Genomic DNA, 18,799 nt, shown 5'->3' with positions numbered 1-18,799 from the left:
GTTGGAGCTCTTGGTGGTTCTGTAGCTGGTTCTGCCGCCGTTAGCTACACTGTTAGGGCAGAACCCTTAATAGGATTTCTCTATAATAAGATTGTGAACCAGTTTTGTGACATTTACCGTTTGCAAAATAGGAAAACTGAAGCGGAAGAAACATTATTGATCCCTCAACTATCAGAGTGAAAACAAAATAAGCCACTAGATATCCAACAACCTTTTAATAATTTATCCACTATTTTCATTCAAATTAAATGAAATACTGTTGGAGTGAAAGGTAGAAAGAAATGAGGAGATCCAAGGTCTGTTGATCCAAAATGTCCTTTATATTAATCACTGAAGCCATTTTACCCAAAGCTGGCTAATTAACCTAATATTGAACCTGGACAATTCATCAAGTGAATGTGTTATACTGTATTTGATTTCATTATTATGAAGATCAACTAAACTGACCACCTGATCAATAAACTGACTGAGCACCAGAAAAACTGATTAACTGTTCCAAACTTGTTTCTGTTCATTTCACCACAGAGCTTTCGGTGTCTTTTCATAAACGTCTCCTCTTGATTACTTTAAAAGACTATATCAGGCTTATTCCTCAGACGCTTCAGCGAGATAGACATTATTTGGTCGCCCTCGCCAGTCTTTTCTTTTGAATTTCCCACATGTTTGTGGGTCTGCACACCTCGACAGGAGATATTTTAATCACTGCAAAGATATGCACAAAAATTACCTGGCTCACCAGCAGACCTGTAGTCATGCGGAAGGTATGTTTTTGCAGCTGAGATTCCAACCTGACTTCTTGGGTCACATTCTTGAACAGCTAACACACACACACACACACACACACACACACACACACACACACACACACACACACACACACACACACACACACACACTTCATATTTTTGTGGGCCTTGATCATTAACATAATACATTCCTTAGCCCATCACCCCACTTTAACCATCATAACCTGATTCTAAATTCTTGAACCTTGTAACGAACAGGCCAAGCCCAGATTCTAAAATCATATAAGAATTCTTAAACATCTGTAAATACTTAAAGTTCAGATCCCACAAGCCTGTGCGATCCCAGTTGTTGGACTTCACCAAAAGAATGATAGAATACTCAGTGTACATACTACACATTTTTCATACTTGGATCGAATGAAGACGTTTTCACCGTTTCAACACTTCTGAACTTTTTCCACCAAGTGTTTCAGAAGCCAATGGATAATTTCCCCAGTGTTAGATCTGTAGTGCCACTATAACTAAAGCAGGTCCATATTGATCTAACCTTTCAAAGTCTGTCAATTACACCTCCCACATCAGTGTCCAAAGCAATATTTGTCTTGCTGAGAAATGACTCATGCTTCCAGTTGTGTCCTGCCAACATACTGACCATTGCTCTGTTTTTGTTCTTTGTTCAAAGCATGATTTGTCCAAATCATTTAAACTAACGAAGGGCGAGGAGTTCTTTAAAGCTTAATTTATGTAACGATGTGGAGGAAATTGTGTTTTCCTTTAATTATATCAGCAAGATTTTTCAGTGGATCCACCCTGGCAGTTTTACTGACACAGGTATTTAAGTCCAGTAATAAGAAACAGAACAAGACAGCTGGCTGTGATGTATCATACATTCCCATGTCCAACCGCTTCAGCAATCTATCTTGCGTCTACCTGCAGATAAGCGGTCAAATCATTAAAGGGGGGGAGGGCACGGGGAAACTCGGGACAGGGACCGACAGGTCAGGGAACACGGGAAACTAGAGACGGGGGGGGCGGGGGGGACTGGAGGCCAGACTGGAACAGGTCCCTGGGGAACAGGCTGGACAGGAGGAAGTCACAGGGTTTCTTGAAGGATTTGTGCAGAACTGGTGAGTCCACTGGGTCCATAGGAGTCAGACCGTTCAGTTAGGGTTATGCAAGGGGGACCCAAACGCAGACTCAGCCAGTTCTGTAAAAACCGGGTTTATTAAAGTAAAGTCCAGGGAACACGAGGAAACCGCAGTGACACATGAACGAGAGGTGAGACATGTTGATGAGATGATCAGACCAGGCCATCACAGGGAGAGGGGTTTAAATACACAAGGAAGGGGTGGACACAAGTGGAACATTGGTTAATTGGAAACACGAGGTGAGACACACAGAGGCAGACGTAGAGACCTGACAGTATCTGAATGTGAAAGATGAAATACTTAAAGAAGAAAGTCACACATTCAAAGACATGAATGGAGTAAAAGGCCTGTAAAGACTCTGCCTGGTGTATTATCTGCAATACCATGAAATCCTCACAAAAAATTCCACCTGACATACGAAGTTACAAAAAAAAAGACATTTACTAATTATCTAGGACTAGAATGACTCACTGCATCACTCTTTAGGTTATTTAATACTGCAGTGTTGTAGCATTTGTGTATTTGACAAATATGATCCGGCCTTGAGGAATCCTTTTGTTGTTGGATGTGTAATTCTGGCATATGTGTTTGTCATTTTTCTCCACCACAAAGTTGGCTCAAAGCAATATCTTTGCAAAAAAGAAGCAAACCTGAATCAATTCCTCTGGTTTTTCTTTGTATAATCAGGGCCTGATACCGTGTTCTGTTGGGACCTCTCTGTATTGGACACATAGTATATGCTTCACTTTGAGACACGGCCTCCAGCTTGTTCTGCGGTGTTCAGTTATTGAAACAAAACAGCATTTTTTTTTGTCATTTATGGGCAAACTGGGAAAGGCTACAAAGACATACTGTATTAAGTTTGTGTTTTCATGCATTTGAATCAATTTATTGGGCAAATAGCGTACGTTTACTGATTACAGTGATGTATTTGCATCAACTAAGCTGGATAAACCAACCCCCCCCAAAAAATAAAACAGGTTCCAAATTGCTGCCAGTTAGTAATGCTGTAAACGTGAGATTTCGTCAAAAAGGGGCAAACAAAAGAATATAAAATTCTGTTGTTGTTTTTTTCAACATTTGTTAAAGTTAACACTGTACTTTGTGACATGTACTTTAAAAAAGCTGCAGAGTGAATTTTAAATCAGTTGCACTGTGTCTATAATAGTCCAGGATGTGTGTAAAAAAAAAAACGAGCTGAAGGATGCCAGCAACCAGACCCTATGGAACATCTTTCGAAAACGACTGATAAGAGAAATCTAGGGATCCAGAAAGAAAACTCATAATGTATAAAAACTAAACATGCTTTATTCCCACCATACAGCAAATATAGGGACATTAAAGAAAAAAATTGACAACATATCAAAAAACCCGTTTATATATGTGAAAAAAGTACCCATTGAAATATGAAAAACAAAAACAAAAACACCAAAGTGGTCAAATTTGGGACAAGACATTTTATCTTTTCAGAGATTTTACATGAGTAGTTTTTTTTGTTTTTTTTTTGCTTTGTGTGGATTTGAAATCACATGTTTATTCTTCTGTTGAAATTCTGATGTGTTGTTGCCTCTTAGCATTTAGGGGCTAAAGAGCAGTTTGTCATGGTTTCTAGATGTGTTCAACAATTTGTTGGGAATCCCACAAAAACAAACAAACAACAAGAACAACAACTAGTGATCCACATACACAAATCAGACAGACTTGCTGTTTACAAGTTTCCACAGTTACATGAAGGAACAGTAAACTAAGGTTAATTGAATGTTATTTTTGGTATCTGGAAATGCTACATGAATTTGTACTATTTACAAGTTAAATAACAAGACTGATCTTGGGAATTAAGTAGAACGGTGCTCAGTCATTACATCTAAATTTCACCCCTTTGATCTGCTTCAGTCTTGAAGGGAAAATGTGCTAAAAAAAGAAAAGGAAAGAAATGGTATGGAGAAGGAATTTAAAGCCTCAAATGAAACAAATGAGGCTTGGCATCCTGAGTGAGGAGAAAAGAAGGGAGAAATGAGTGAGAGGTGAGATGAATGTGGAAGAAACAGAGAATGAGGGAGGGAGTTTAGACGAGCGTGAGAATGACTGAAAATGGATCAACAGAGGGTGGGAGGGAAGGACGGTAAGACAGAATAAGAGAGGTGGTGGAAGTGAGTGAGTAAGAGATGGGCAGGGAGGTATAAAGAGAGGGAGGGAGTAATATAAGAGAGGCAGCCATAGAGGGAGAGGTGACAGAGTAGATTATCCTTCTCTCTTGTCCTCCTCTCTGCCATCGTCATCATGTTCATGCTGCAGATGTTGACTGTTATTTCTCTGACTGTTATCTTCTTGGCGTCTGTGGAAGGTAGGACACAACCGTACTTTGCCTGTGCACGCGTGCCGATGTGGGTGTTGTTGTTGCATGGCTTACATGCACCCTGCAGGTGGACAGCGTATCACACAGAGAGCGATGGCGATGACAGAAAAGGAATGAAGAGGGACAGAGGGATAGCAGCAGCAGCAGGGAGGGAAGCATGGATGTAAACAGAGGGGCAGAGCACAGGAGGACGAGCATCTGAAATCACACAGAAAGCAACTGTGTGTCCGGGCTCAGCCTGTGTGACGGTGTGGTGTCGTCTGCTTTCTGAAATGTGGTGACAGTGCTTGAAGTCCATTGATGTGCCTGAGGACTGACTCAAAATCATCTGTGGCACAACAAAGCAGCACTGTCCTATTTAATGGCTCCTATAGCTCCTGCTGCTTCCCCTCACACTTAAATTCATTTACAGATTTGCTTTGGATGAAGCAGCATCGTGGAAAGCCCTGATAAACAAACAGACACTCCTCCTCTCTTTCTCTTACTTTCTCTCATTCTGCTGGCATCCAAGTATGTTTTTCAGCACAATGGGATACCATTGTATTTCCTCTGACATTTTCCTGTGTGTGTGTTTGTGTGTGTGTGTGTGTGTGTGTGTGTGTGTGTGTGTGTGTGTGTGTGCGTGTGTGTGTGTGTGTGTGTGTGTGTGTGTGTGTGTGTGTGTGTGTGTGTGTGTGTGTGTGTGTGTGTGTGTGTGCAAGTGTGTGCAAGTGTGTGTGCAAGTGTGTGCAAGTGTGTGTGTGTGTGTGTGGATCCATATGTGTGTGTGTGTGTGTGTGTGTGTGTGTGTGTGTGTGTGTGTGTGTGTGTGTGTGTGTGTGTGTGTGTGTGTGTGTGTGTGTGTGTGTGTAGCTGAATGGTATGTGAACAATCTGCAGGAATGATCATTTTCTCTGTCCACAAAAGCTGCCAGAGCCTTTGGCTCCAGGCATGGCAAAAATAATCAAAATATCTTGTGCAATGCTAAAAGATGATTATAACAAAAAGTTGATATAATTTCTACAGTTTAATATATTTTCAACAACGGATATCGATGCCTGCATCTTGAAACTTTTTGTGGATAACGTGTTCTTGCAAGATGTTCTCTTCTCACTTTAATTTTTTTTTTACTGACCTAACTTTCCAAACTAAAGCTGATGTATTTATTTATAGAGGTATCAAGCAAGTGAAATTAAGACAAGATGATTAACTCAATTGTGCACAAGAAAACTTCTGTATCATCTTCAGCCAGTTTTCTTAGAGAGGCTAACTATTTTCTCCTGGGTTGTCTCTTTTCCTGTCCAGCCAAAGGCGTGCAGATGCAAAGGGATGTCCAGTGCTGCATGTTGTACTCCCAGGGCAAGGTGCGTACCAAAGACGTGTTGCGGTTTGAGGTGCAGACAGAGGGGCCCGACTGCAGTATACAAGCCATCATGCAAGTATTTCAACAATCCGCTCCTGGAGCTAAAGAGTACACAGCAATCTGCAGGCATGGAAAATATGCCTCTCTTTGGAGGAGGGCAGAGACGGGCTGAGAGGCATTGTCATCTTTCCAGGTCATGTTGTTATGGCAGGGCTTGGAGCTGTAATTGCCAAGGAAGTAAGAAAGGAAATATGTGGGAATAACAAGCCATCTGAAAATACCTTCCAAGCCATCTGAGCCCTGCCGCAGCCACTCAGTCAGAACAGCAGGGTTTAGTTAAGTAAACGGCACTCTGATACCTATTGTTTCCAGCAGGTCAAAGAAACCTGATGTAGCTGGGGAATGAAAGGCTTGCTTTCTCACATGATCACATTTGCAAACAACACGGAAGTTTGTTTTTAGTTTCCCACTGGTGCAAATGTTTATGTTTGTCATCTCTATTTTAGGTATAACCGATTTCCAATTAAATGTTTCTTTCTTTCTTTTTTTTTTTAAAGACCTTTTAACTGTTTATGTCTTAAAGTCTCTGCAGCTTTGCAACATGTGAAAGACTTTCTTTCTGATTAATATTGTTTTCTGTGCTTCTTTGTAACCAGTAGCTTCATATTCCAGCTTACTTTGAAGAGTCCCACCTGTGAAAGAATTCCAGAGTGGGACAATATTTCGGAGCTTTGCACTGCCCTCCTGTGTTGTATCAAAATAATAGTTTTCTGCTCTTTTTCTAGTCTTTACACAAAGAAGGCGGTGAAATGTGCAGACCCCAAAGACCGAAAGGTGAAGAGGTTGTTGCGGAAGCTTCTCCAGAGACAGAGAACTAAGGCTCACCGGACCATGTGGCTCCTCCCTCATGACAACTTGCCCGTCATGTCAGAGGTTAGACACAGGCTAAGTTACAGCTTATTTACAGTACACTGAGCAATAGACGTTTTATAATAAAGACAAGCGTTATTAACCAGATCACAGGTTATACGATTAATGTTTCTTTGTCTTGTGATTGTCAGGACAAGAAAGACAACTGGGCAGTTCTCAATGTGGAGTGATCAAGTCCCATCAGAAAAAGGATGAAAACTTGTAGTCATAAGTAAGACACTATTGAATTGGAGGCTGCCTACACACGTTTGAGCAATCGTGACTAACCTCGGTGGAGGTCTTATCTACTGTTTGTGCATTCCTTTTATTCTCTCTCTTTTTTTCTTTACAGGCCAAGTAAACTCTCAGCAGCCAAGATAACTTTCAGCGGCCAAGCTCACTGACTCAACAGTCATTTTATGTCTTTATCTACACTATCCATCTCCCCAGGACCACACCTGGGCAGCAATACATATTTAAATGGCTTTAGATATTTAAACATGAGCAGCGCTTGAGATATTTCCAACATGTGGCTGGAACAGTTTCAACGGAGGAGTGTAACTTGTAAGATAAGTTGCATTAATATTTTTTTTTATGGCTTGTACTGTTATTTGCCGGAGTCTGCCTGGAAGAGTGTTCCTCTTTGACAGCATAACTACTCGTGGCTGAAGTGAAATCAGTGAACCAGTCCTAATGAAACGAGCAGTGATGTTAATATTGTATATCAACTGGATACCCTATGCTTTTTTTGTGACTTGTATACCTTAAATGTGTAATGACACTTCACACAGTTAAATAGATGAGGTTTGTCACAGAATAGTGGGAAATGTGTCTCTAGATATCTTTTTGCACCGTGATTTCCAGGCTTGGTTTTTAGCTGTAACAAAATTTAAAATCCATATTCAGGTTGTAGTTGACTGTTTCTCATATCAAAGTGGGATCTGGAAAAAAAAAAAAAAAGAATTGTCACACATCCAGTCTTATTTACTACATACAGAGCAAAATTGTCTTGATATTTTGTCCAGTTTGTAAATTAACAGTTTTTAAACTGTGCAATACCTGAGTCAGTCTTGTAAAAGTAGGCACTCAGGCACTGACGACAGATTCAAGTCTCAATATATAGTTTACATTTATGGTCTCATTAATAGTCTGACATCAATCTATGCCAAAGTCTTCATGATTGAATTCATTATATGGCCAGGCTGTTAAAACTTAGAGGGCTCAACCGTGTGTGTAACACACACACACACACACACACACACACACACACACACACACACACACACACACACACACACACACACACGCACGCACGCACACGCACACACACACACACACACACACACACGCACACACACACACACATTGTATTGTAGAAGAATGCACTGTATGTTAACACAGTATCTCAAGTGAGCAATTTTATAAATTAATCAAAAGTAATAACTGGAACTTCTTTGGTGTCTTTTTCTTGTGTGTATTGGCCTCATTTATTCTCATGTAGCTTTTTGTGGAGTACAGCTTGATCTGCATAACTCAGCATTGATTCATCAACCGTTATAATATTTTATTATCTCAGCAAATGTTAGACAACATAAGCTTTGTAAATATGTTTGTACTAAACTAGAACCTTCTTTTGAGAAAAGACTGTTGATGTAGTATCATGTTAAAATATATAGGCATGAACAGCTCATTTCTTTTACCTTCTTCCCAAATTATTCCAGTACTTTTACTGCAATAATTTGTAGTAGTAATGTAAAAACATTACTACAAAGTATTAGTCATTCTAAGGGGATGATATAAGATGTAACTCTCCAACTGAACTTATGGTATAAAGAACTAATCCCAAAGCTGTGCTGTTCTCATATAAGTTTCACTAAGAAGTGATTTGAGAGTTCATAGTTATTCTACAGATATCAAGTGCAGAACATTGTAATTGTCACTATCTTTTCTGGTTGACTGAGTTCATGAGAGGTTGAGTCAAGCTGGGATCAGTGTTCACCGGTTCATTAATGTCAAAATGATTGGAAATCTAATACTATCATTAAAAGCAGCAAGTTAACTCATAAAACTCATAAACGTTATTAGTATCACCATTTAAGTGCTATCCTTGTTACAAGGCTAACAAGACAGTAACGAGGTAGTCGCATCTTATGATTTTGTGAATGAAAAACAAGTTAATTGTGTGGTTATTTTTGATGAGTGGGGTTGGGGTGTTTTTGGAAATGAGTTTGATGCAATATTAGCCATGATAAACTGATGTACTTGAAATTCAGAGCAGAGTACACTAAGACAACAGCTTCTCGGCTGAAGCATGTCCTCCACAAGGGGCTGCCACAATCACAATAATGACAATCACAATTCAGTTCCTGAGACATTTATTTGTCACATTTTTCAAACGCTGTCCATCGAAATGGTGAGTTACTCCAAGAGAAACAAGACTTTCACTAAGAAAAACTGCTATCAAAATTAAAGTGAAATAGGCAAAAAAGAAGCACAATTGAAAAATGCAACATGATCTATAAGTCTATATTTCTATAACTATGCACAACACTTTTTATTCTTAACGTTTGACACCAAAAGCATCTTTGTACATTCAGCTTGTCACAGCAGTCACCAACTTTCTTGTAATCCTTTGCAGTACTTAGTAAAAAAGAGAAAGAACAACAACAACAGCACTACTAATACTCCTAATAACAACAAAAACAACAACTAATAATAATAATAATAATAATAATAATAATCATAATAATCATAATAATCATAATATCTTTGAGTTGACTGCAATGGATAACTGCATTCAGGATACAACAAAACTAAAATTATATGTGAAGTTTACTAGACATTACCACATATGTTGCTGAAAATGCAGGTGTATATTTGTAGATATAGCCAATACATGAAATAAAATGGTTTTGACCCACACACAAAAAAAAAGCCAAGGTAAAGCAATAAACAAAACAGTAATAATTCAGAATCTGATGAGAGTTGGAGAAAGTACAGAAAGAGAATTAACAGTATTGTCAGTTATATTATATTCCAGCTGTTTCTGTGAAAATAGTGTAGTACAGTCCAGTTTCATTGTTCAGGAATCAACAGCACTCGCAAACACAAGAAGTGCACACAAATATTAATAAGAGAACATTGAGTGAAAAAGATAATCAAACAATTTACTTAAAATATCTCAACTTGAAATTATTAACAACTAAGTTTCCTTTTCATCAACTTCCATCAACAGTCAAATACATTCAAAGGTTTACAATTTCATGGTGTTGGCATACTTATATAACACAGAGTTACATCTAGAAACAAAGCAATTCTGACTCAAATGTATTTACATACAACTGAATGTGTTTTATTTTTGTGTGGCTCAGTAAAACAGTCAATATCAAAGGTATCAGAGGTAGTCAGAATGAAAATGACAACAACAAAAAACAGTGTCGACAAAGGAAACGATTGTAAATATTCACTCATGCAAAACTGAAATTTGCAAAACATAAATATTTGCTGGTTTTCTGATCATTAATTATCAATTGATGATGTCAATTATAGACAAAACTGGGTTCCTACAAACTAAATGCAGATATATGTGTAATATTGTGTCTGTGTAGTTTTTGTATGTTTGAACATAGACTGAAGATTTGACCTGGAACTGCAATATATATATATATATACTGTATATATATATTCAATTATCGCTTGCTGTGTGATAGCCTCCAAACAGCATGTGCACTTAACTTCTTGTCATCACCCTGCCACAGGATGCGTTCTGTTGTGTCATTCTCTAGATAACATTTTGTTGTTGGAGAAAAAAATGTGCAGCAGCAAAAACGACTCCCTGCGAACCACAAACTCTAACTCAGTCAACCAAGAACTGTTATTTTCGGCTGGACCACTCCACTTCACTGCATCTTTTCAAACCAACTTTCTAGCTGAAGCACGCTTGTCATATGAGGTCCACTCAGAGGAAGTGTTAGGGTTTACATTGTGGTCTCACTGTTAAGGTGGTTGAGCGTGTCGTTGTCCTGGCAGATAAGCTGATAGGGTTTCTCGTTCTCCTCGATGACGGAGTTGTGCATCTCTGTATTTTGATTCTGCAGCTCTGCAAGGGAAAGATGCTCCACAATGCCAGCCCCCAGCGAGTCGCCCAGTACGTTGGTGGTGGTGCGCAGACGATCCCTGGTGGCAGGGCCAGTAGAAAGAAGCGGTTAAAAGAGGAAAAGCGATGGACAATTGGACAAACGCAGTTCAGAAACATTAGTGAAAAGCTGCTGTTAAAAACACTTGCAGGCTTTCTCATCTGTCTCTCTGCATTATGCATTAATAACCTTTATAGTTGCGGGACCTCTGGGCTCTCTGAAGCTTTAAAATGACATTTAGGTTGGCACAGTCCCAGACCAATCCCCATCAAGCTGACATTTAGTGGGAACTCACAAGAACCAATCCACAGCGATGATCAGTGTTATGTCCTCTGTGGGCAGTCCCACAGATGTCAATACGATCACCATGGTAACCAGGCCAGCCTGAGGGATGCCTGCTGCTCCGATGCTGGCAGCCGTTGCTGTGATACTGAGTGGGCGGTGGGAGGGATGAAGAGGGGAGTGAAGACATTTAATAAAGGGAAACAAACAAACAGCACATGTGCAATCCTGGCGGGAAGTAGTAGAGTGATGACGGCATATGAGGAATTATAATAAGACTGCCATATGTCCTATTACAGTTTCTCACAGAGTTTATGTATCATTTACATATCAGAAGCAAATGTTTTTAAATGTTTATTTTTTTACATAAATTATCTTTTCATCTGCAAATATGAATTGTTTTTATTGTGCGCATGGTTGTCATGTATTTACCGGGTTTAAATCAAGAATAAGAAAACAGAAAACTTCACTTTTTTATTGAGATTTAGTTTGCATTCACAATGACATCTTTAATGTCAGATTAAAAGGATGCTTTATTAATTTTCATTATAATTTTTGCTCTATTTGAGAAAAATCTTTCTGAACTGAAGCTCTTACTGGGGTTATTTTGGCAGTTTTGCCATTTGAGAGTTCCGTATTGGCAACAAAATGTACAAATGTAGGAAAGCTATGCTTATTTACACAACAGGATTGATTCAATACAAACATAATATCGTGCAGACACTGATCATCTGTTTGATCTGTTTAGGACCCTTTGGTCTTTCATACTTCAATCTGCATCAGAATTTATGTACATGCAGTCTGAAATGTGATCCTCATATAGTTGCAGGTTTCTTTTCAATGCTTTCCATGGTTTGGGTTTGTTTGCACTTCCATAAGTGAACTGAATAAACGGTTATTTAAATCGATCAGCTCGGACAAGTGTGAGCCCGTTTGTGTGGGGAATCTCACAAGTCCTTATCTTCAGAATAGAGAAGAGTGATCACAGATTAGCCATCACTGGATCAAGAGAAAGAACAGATGTGAATGGAACAATAACACTTTGATAATTAGATAGCAAATCATCAGATAGCAAAAGTGAAAAGACAAAAAGTTAAGTGTAAACCAACGCTTAAAACCCCCCAAAAATAATTACCTGATGGTGAGAATCTGACCAAAGTTTAGATCCATGTCATTGACTTGAGCAATAAAGATGGCTGCCACTGCCTCGTAGAGAGCGGTGCCGTCCATGTTAATAGTGGCGCCCACTGGGAGGACAAAGCGTGTCACTCGTTTATCCACATGATTGTTTTCTTCAAGACAGCGAAAGGTGATAGGGAGAGTGGCAGAGCTGGTTTAGGAAAGTAGAAAGATAGAAAGAAAATACAAAATGTAAAAATACTTTCTATTATCACACACCACAATGGGAATACTGACTTAGACGCTGGTTGCAGATTCTAAGTCACATCATGAGGCTGATTTATGCATGAAAATATTCACTGATGTTGCTGAATATTCGAGGATTAGACCCACCTAGAGGATGTCCCCAGAGCAGTGATGAGCGCCTGCAGCAGCCCAGCAATATAGCTATATGGGTTTCTCCTGGTCACCAAGAAGTAGAGCAACGGCAGGACAAAAAGTCCATGAATGAGGAGGCCCACTATGACTGAAACGGTGTACATCCCCAGCTGACCTCCAACTTCTGCAAGATTCTTCATCTCCACAATTTTCCCTGCAATCAGGAACATGATGCCAACCGGAGCGTACCTGAGAGGTGACATGAATCAATTTGGAGAGAGAGAGACGGCCATTAACACAAACACACACCAGACATATTGCTTCTGCACATCACAGAGAAAGGATGTTGGATATTGTTCTTCAACTCTGTAAAATATAACTTAACACAGTGAAATTCACAACTTTATAGTATTTTCTTTTGAAAGATTGGAAGAAAAATATGTAAAAATGCATGTTTAGTAAGTTGGTGTTGTTTTGACTTTTCATAAAAGGAGTCATCAAGATCTAGACAAAGTTTTCACATATATAATTAAAATATTTCAGTTAAATGCATCCAAACACAGAATATAGAGTCTTAGGAACTTTCGCTGGATGCCTTTGTTGAATCTGTGGAATGTCTTGCTCAGGGACCAACAGCAGTTGTGCATCGGCAATAAGATTCGAACGAGCAAACCTCTGGTTACAAGCTTGCTTCCGGGACCTCAAGGCCACTACTGACTCTAACTACTATACTGAAGTAAAAGTACAAAAGTACAGATTCTGAAATGTAACCAACAACAAGTAAAAAGTCAAAATTAATGTTTAACTTTTCAGATTCACAATGATTCTAAAAACGTTCTCTTTTTTTGATGATTGGTGGTAGTGACGGTATGTGAGGGTAATCTGTGCATGCATAAATATGCACGTGTGCTCATACACATTTCATAACTATTCTTGTTATAATACATGTTTTATGTGTGGATATACCAGCTTAATCATTAATAATGACATAAATTATGAGTCCGTTTGTATTGCAGTTTTGAGTGAGTGAGAAACTAAATGTATTTCTAAAGAGATACAAAGAAAAACCGGCATGTATTCAAAAATAATTCATTTGGTGACTTTCATGACTTCCTTCTGCTTCATTATGGACATCTGTTACCATCAGCTGCTTTGAGCCTTTAAATGTTATAACAGTATTAAAAATTGGAGGACTAGAAACTATACTTTAAAATGATTTCTAACGTTCCTTTTGTCTGTTGTTTTTTTTCTGACATACTATTTTTGTAAATTAACATGGGCAAGAAGATTTATTCTCAGCCTTTTGTTTTAAAATTTTCTTTTTAATCTTTCAATCCAAGCATCAGCCGGACAGAAACCGAGAAGTATATAAAACATCTGTATCAAGCTTTTAAAGACCAGGTTTACAACAATGTTGATTAAATTAAACACCTAAAAATGAGTCCTGACATTCAATTGTTTAGTAACTGTAATCTGTGCAAGGGCTTGTGTAACATTATAATGTTAGATTCTACGAAATTGTGTGAGTCTTACTGTGTTAGCAGCCTTGAATGTAGTATGTGATTGATATCTCAGGTTTAACACAGTGTTTGCTGAGGTCGACATAACTTCTGCATTTGGCCAGCAGCCACTCTGCATAGTTGAGTGAAACGTGTGTGTGGTTGGAGTACTCACATTATTAATTTAGTTCAAAAACAATCATTGGTATCTGCAAATTGCATGTCGGTGAGAATGTGAGCGGGTGTGATTCTCTCCCGATCTGTCTTCGAATCAGCTGAGATCAACTTCAACTTCAAAAACTTGTCTGAATATAGATGGATGTCACAGTACCAATCAACCTCTGCTCTGTACTGACCAGATGATGATGGCCACCAGCCTCATGATGGCTTCATTCAGACAGTCGAAGAAGTCCCTGAGAGCCTGGCCCTGCTGCTTCATGTTGCCGATGACCAGACCAAAGCACATGGAGAAGACCACCAGACCCAGAGCGTTAACGCCACTAGAAGAACCCGACACAGGGACGGTCTCCTCCACGGTCTCCTGAGAGGGGAAACACACGTGTCAAACAAATTGAAGAACACAGATAGTATTATAATTGTTAAATATGGGGTATTTAAATCGAGTCTAAAGCTGTAAATCAGAGGATGTATTCCGCCCACCTGTATAGTGTGCAGCACCCTGCTGAGGTTCACGTTCAAGATAGATTCAGTGACATTGAGCGAGTCGGTGAGGTTGAGGGTCACCGTCACATTCCTTGTGTGAACAGTCTTCTTGTACATGGTTTTGTACTGCAAGGGCAATAAAGATCAGGTATGTTTCAAGATAATTTAATTGAGTATGGTGATGCATGTGATTTCAAAATGAACAATAAATTAAATGTGGTTTTTTTCAACACGCTTTTCTGTCATTTTCTTTGAATTATTTCTTTTTGCAACATAAAAGACATGTGTGGACAAAAGCCTCACCTGTTTGAAACAGGCTTCTACCAGATTGGGTGGAAACATGTTCCTGAGATTAAAACAAACAAAACAAAAAGAGAGAGAAGGAATAGCAGATCATTAAGTCTGTAATACAACATTTAGTTAATCAATACACATGTTAATCATCATGTTCAAGAGTACTCAGATTGGATATTTCCCACTATTGTTGTTAACAAATTCTCATAAAAATGTTTGCACTTTTTATGTCAGTCCAGTATGAAACAATAGCGAAGAGCTGAGTGGCAAAAATTAACATGAATAATGCAAGAAAAGTTTAACAGCGCCTCTCAAGCTGATTTGTGAACTTGAGCAAATTAACAAGGATCGTGAAGTGTTAAATCTTATTTGTAAAACTGTTTATTGACCATGCATGAGTTACAAAACAAAACTGGTTGCTGTTCTGTTATAGTTTTTTTTCCAATTAATCTCCTTCACTAAATGAGACCTCCACCATCATATACATCTCTTCTTTTAATAATGTGAACCCAACTATTGTGGTCTGCAGAGACACAGCAAATCAAGCTACAAATGGAGAAGCACACAAACTCCTACTGAGAGTTACTGTACACGTAACTGCTGTTATTATTGTGAGTCGTTACCTGATAAGGTCTAGAAAAGCATCAGCAGCCTGAACAGGTTCAATGTTTCCACTTTTGTCAATTGGACTGTCTCGGCTTCCTTTTCCCGGCTGGATGATCATGACGATCACGATGCCGATAAACACAGCGATCAGGGTCGTCACCATGTAGTAGGCCACGGCACGCACACCCATCTTACCTGAAGCTTTGCTGTCCAAAGAGGAAATACCTGATACAGATTGATTTAAAAACGCAGATTTAGATTTTTCCAGCGTTCATTCATGAATGGCAGATAAATACTAAATGTGTACTACATTATTACTAGGATATTTCTTGAAGGTTGATAAGTATCTTGAAAAACCCAAACTGTAAATTAACATAAATTGCAAAAAATGCATTTGTTATCAAGCCAAACTGAATCAACATGCAAATCAAGTAGCCCCCGGACTGCTGGATTTAAAGTAACTATGATATTTTTTGGAGGGTCTTGGCTGTAACTTCATTAAAAAACTCATTTAAAAAAAAAAAAAAAAAAAAAACAACAACAACATGAAGTGTGTTTGTTCTTCAGAAACCAACCTGTGACCAGACTAGAGATGATGAGAGGCAGCACCAGCATCTGCAGCATCCTCATGAGGAGCTCCCCGGGAAAGGAAAAGTACTTGATCTCCCTCAGGGACAGGTTGTGAGGGCGAAGAGCAAAGCCAAGGATGACCCCTGGATAAATGGGGGAGAGAGAGAGAGAGAGAGAGAGAGAGAGAGAGAGAGAGAGAGAGAGAGAGAGAGAGAGAAAGAACAAGTCAAATGGAGTCAACTGAGTGCCAAAAACCTCATGTTCAACCCTCGCCAGGCTCCACTCACCCAGGGCCACAGCAGCGATCGTGAACAAAACAAAGAGGTTTCTCTTGAAAACACCTTTGACGCTGCTGGAGCTGATGTGGCTAATCCTCTCCTTCATGCTGCTGGCTTTTCTCTCCATGGCCCTTCGAACGCGTCTCCTCAGGTCTCCTCCGTCTGCAGCAGGCAGTTTGTCTGCGTCCTCGTTTAGAAAAAGACTCGTGCTGGTGGGAGGCTTCTCGTTCATAATAAGGTCCAGCACCTGGTCCAAGAGGCAGGTCTCGTGAGAAACTACGCAGGGAGACAAGGAAGAAATAAAGAGGCTGGAACACTTTAGTTTTTTCTGAAACGCAAACTCCGGCCCACATACTATTCTGGATGACGTTTTTAATAACATGCAGAGAATGAGTGTACACAGTCATATTGTCTGAGGAGCTGAAATCATCAGCACATGATGGAATACACCGGTAAAGAATGAAAGATAACTTATGAAGAGGAATCAGGAATGCTGCATGAAAGACGGACACACATGACTATTCCTGCACATAAAAACAAAGCCAAGCTGTCACCATGATTAACAAGACTGCATTAGCAGTTTTGCACATTGTATTTAGAATTTAGAGTCAGCTAGTTAGGTAAAACAGTGTAAACACAGACAAACAAAAATACAAAAGCACAATTACATACATAAAATATAAAACTATAAATGTTTTGTCGCTCATCAACTGCCAACAATTAACCATTGTTGAACAATAATACTTCCAGCTCAACCAGAACACATACAGTCATGTCATTATTACAAAACGCCAGTGCACCAGAAATGGAGGGAAGTTTACTTATCAGAGCCTATGCAGACATCTTATTTCTTCATTCCGCCTTTAAACTGTAAAATATATTATAAAAAAAAGTTTGATAGTCTACCAGTGTCTTTATTATCCAAATACTTTTTCATAACTTTATATTGTACTATCTAATGGGTAAATATCTGTGGAATGTAGAGAACTACACGAAGACACAAACAGAAGCAACATATAATAAAAGAAAAAGAGGCTTTGCTACTTCTAGAAAAGAAGTTTAATGTAAACATTGGATTTTTATTAACATTTTATTACATCCTGCATGACCTTGAATATGCAGTAAACTACAAGTCTAGTTGCGGATGATTAAAACACAGCTTGTTTTGTATTAAAGCCTGTAATCCAACAACAGCTGAGGTTTACAGACACTTTTCTGTAATCATGTTAATAGTTTCAAGTTGAAACATGCCGTAACAACTGTAAATTACAAAAAAATATTGATCTCTGGTCGTCTTACCGTGTTTTCCTTCCCTTTGTGTGCCACTAACACGTGGCTGTTGGTCTCACTTCTTATCTATCCAGGCTACAGCATTTCCTTCTAACCACCCTCAGTAAACAGACTTGAAGCCCCGCACTTGGAGTTCACTGTAGTATGAGGTCAGCCGTCTCCTTGAGCATCTAACAAAACCAGCGTGAGCTGACACACCTCTGTCTTTTTATTTTACCCCCGAGGAGGGTAAATACTTGATGTAAGATCTTGGCCCTAAACTCAATGGGACTCACTTAAATAAAAGTTAAATTAAGAAATAATAATTAAAAAAAAGAACATACTGAGTGCTGAAAGCACAAAAAGCAGCTGAATATTTTATAAATTTTTCAGGTGCAAAGGTAAGACTGACATTATGTTTGTATCTCTGTAAAACAAAAACAAAGTGCTTCTGGAGACTTTTTGAGTTATGGTCATGGATGGACACCAGTGGTATTGCTGGAATCGTCACACTCTCGACTTTCATTTGATACCATGTTTGTGCATACAGCACGACGGCGCAGAGCACGAGTGATGGAACTGTGGCGACTGGTTTGACCAGGTAGCGCTTTACGGACTTTGATCTGTGATAAATAATCTGCTTGGAGTTTTTCTCATGTAATTTGATGTGCTATGTGACTCTATCTCTGCAGGAAGATCTGGCCGAGAATCGAAACCCACAGACATTTTACTATGAAGAAACATTGCTAAACACATAAACACTGTGCAACCAATTGGGGGGGGGGGGGGGGGGGGGGGGGGGTTAAAAAGTGGTTTAATCCTGCACCTCTTCATTACAGTATTTTAGTTTTTTTTTTTATATATATATTTTTTTTAAATTCCAATACTGTCTTGGAAATTACAACGCTGTTGTGTTTGCAAAATATTGAGAAACAGTCCTCAGTCCCACTATAATGCACATTTTGCGAGTGCATTCATATTCCAATGTGTTTATCAATAAAAGAAAAATACCTGGAACAAATATTTACCAATTGGTCCCATTCTTTGCTATTTCTTTAAGGCCCAATCAAAAAGACTTCCCACAAGTGGAAAAGCTGTGACATGAAATGAGAAGTGACCGAGTGAAGACATCGTTTATCGGTGGTAAGCGTTTGTGTTTGTAAAGAATGTGAGTGATGATGGTTCCTCCCAGTGAAGAGAAGCA

General features: G+C 39.0%; 2 protein-coding genes across 2 annotated transcripts; one reads left to right on the top strand and one right to left on the bottom strand.

The window, feature by feature from the left end:
* Nucleotides 1-3,913: 3,913 nt before the first annotated feature.
* Nucleotides 3,914-8,348, top strand: ccl44 (chemokine (C-C motif) ligand 44). Its single transcript, XM_080473714.1, has 5 exons — nt 3,914-4,238; nt 5,535-5,664; nt 6,378-6,525; nt 6,654-6,733; nt 6,854-8,348. Exons 1-4 carry the CDS (start codon nt 4,175-4,177, stop codon nt 6,690-6,692), a joined length of 381 nt encoding a protein of 126 aa, XP_080329840.1. The 5' UTR covers nt 3,914-4,174; the 3' UTR covers nt 6,693-6,733; nt 6,854-8,348.
* Nucleotides 8,349-10,478: 2,130 nt separating this feature from the next.
* On the bottom strand, nt 10,479-16,597 carry slc1a6 (solute carrier family 1 member 6; the record flags this gene model as incomplete). Its single annotated transcript, XM_080473711.1, has 10 exons — nt 16,336-16,597; nt 16,054-16,191; nt 15,496-15,703; nt 14,882-14,924; nt 14,576-14,704; nt 14,272-14,456; nt 12,432-12,665; nt 12,055-12,249; nt 10,933-11,067; nt 10,479-10,677 (listed from the first exon to the last, which is right to left on the bottom strand). The coding sequence occupies exons 1-10, from the start codon at nt 16,556-16,558 to the stop codon at nt 10,479-10,481; spliced, it is 1,689 nt and encodes a 562-aa protein (XP_080329837.1). The 5' UTR covers nt 16,559-16,597.
* Between the last annotated feature and the right edge of the window lie 2,202 nt (nt 16,598-18,799).

This window comes from Lipophrys pholis (genome assembly GCF_963383615.2).
Source record: "Lipophrys pholis genome assembly, chromosome: 10".
NCBI classification, from domain to species: Eukaryota; Metazoa; Chordata; class Actinopteri; order Blenniiformes; family Blenniidae; genus Lipophrys; species Lipophrys pholis.
Note: the sequence above shows the minus strand (reverse complement) of the source record. Positions and strands in the feature narration are given on the sequence as shown.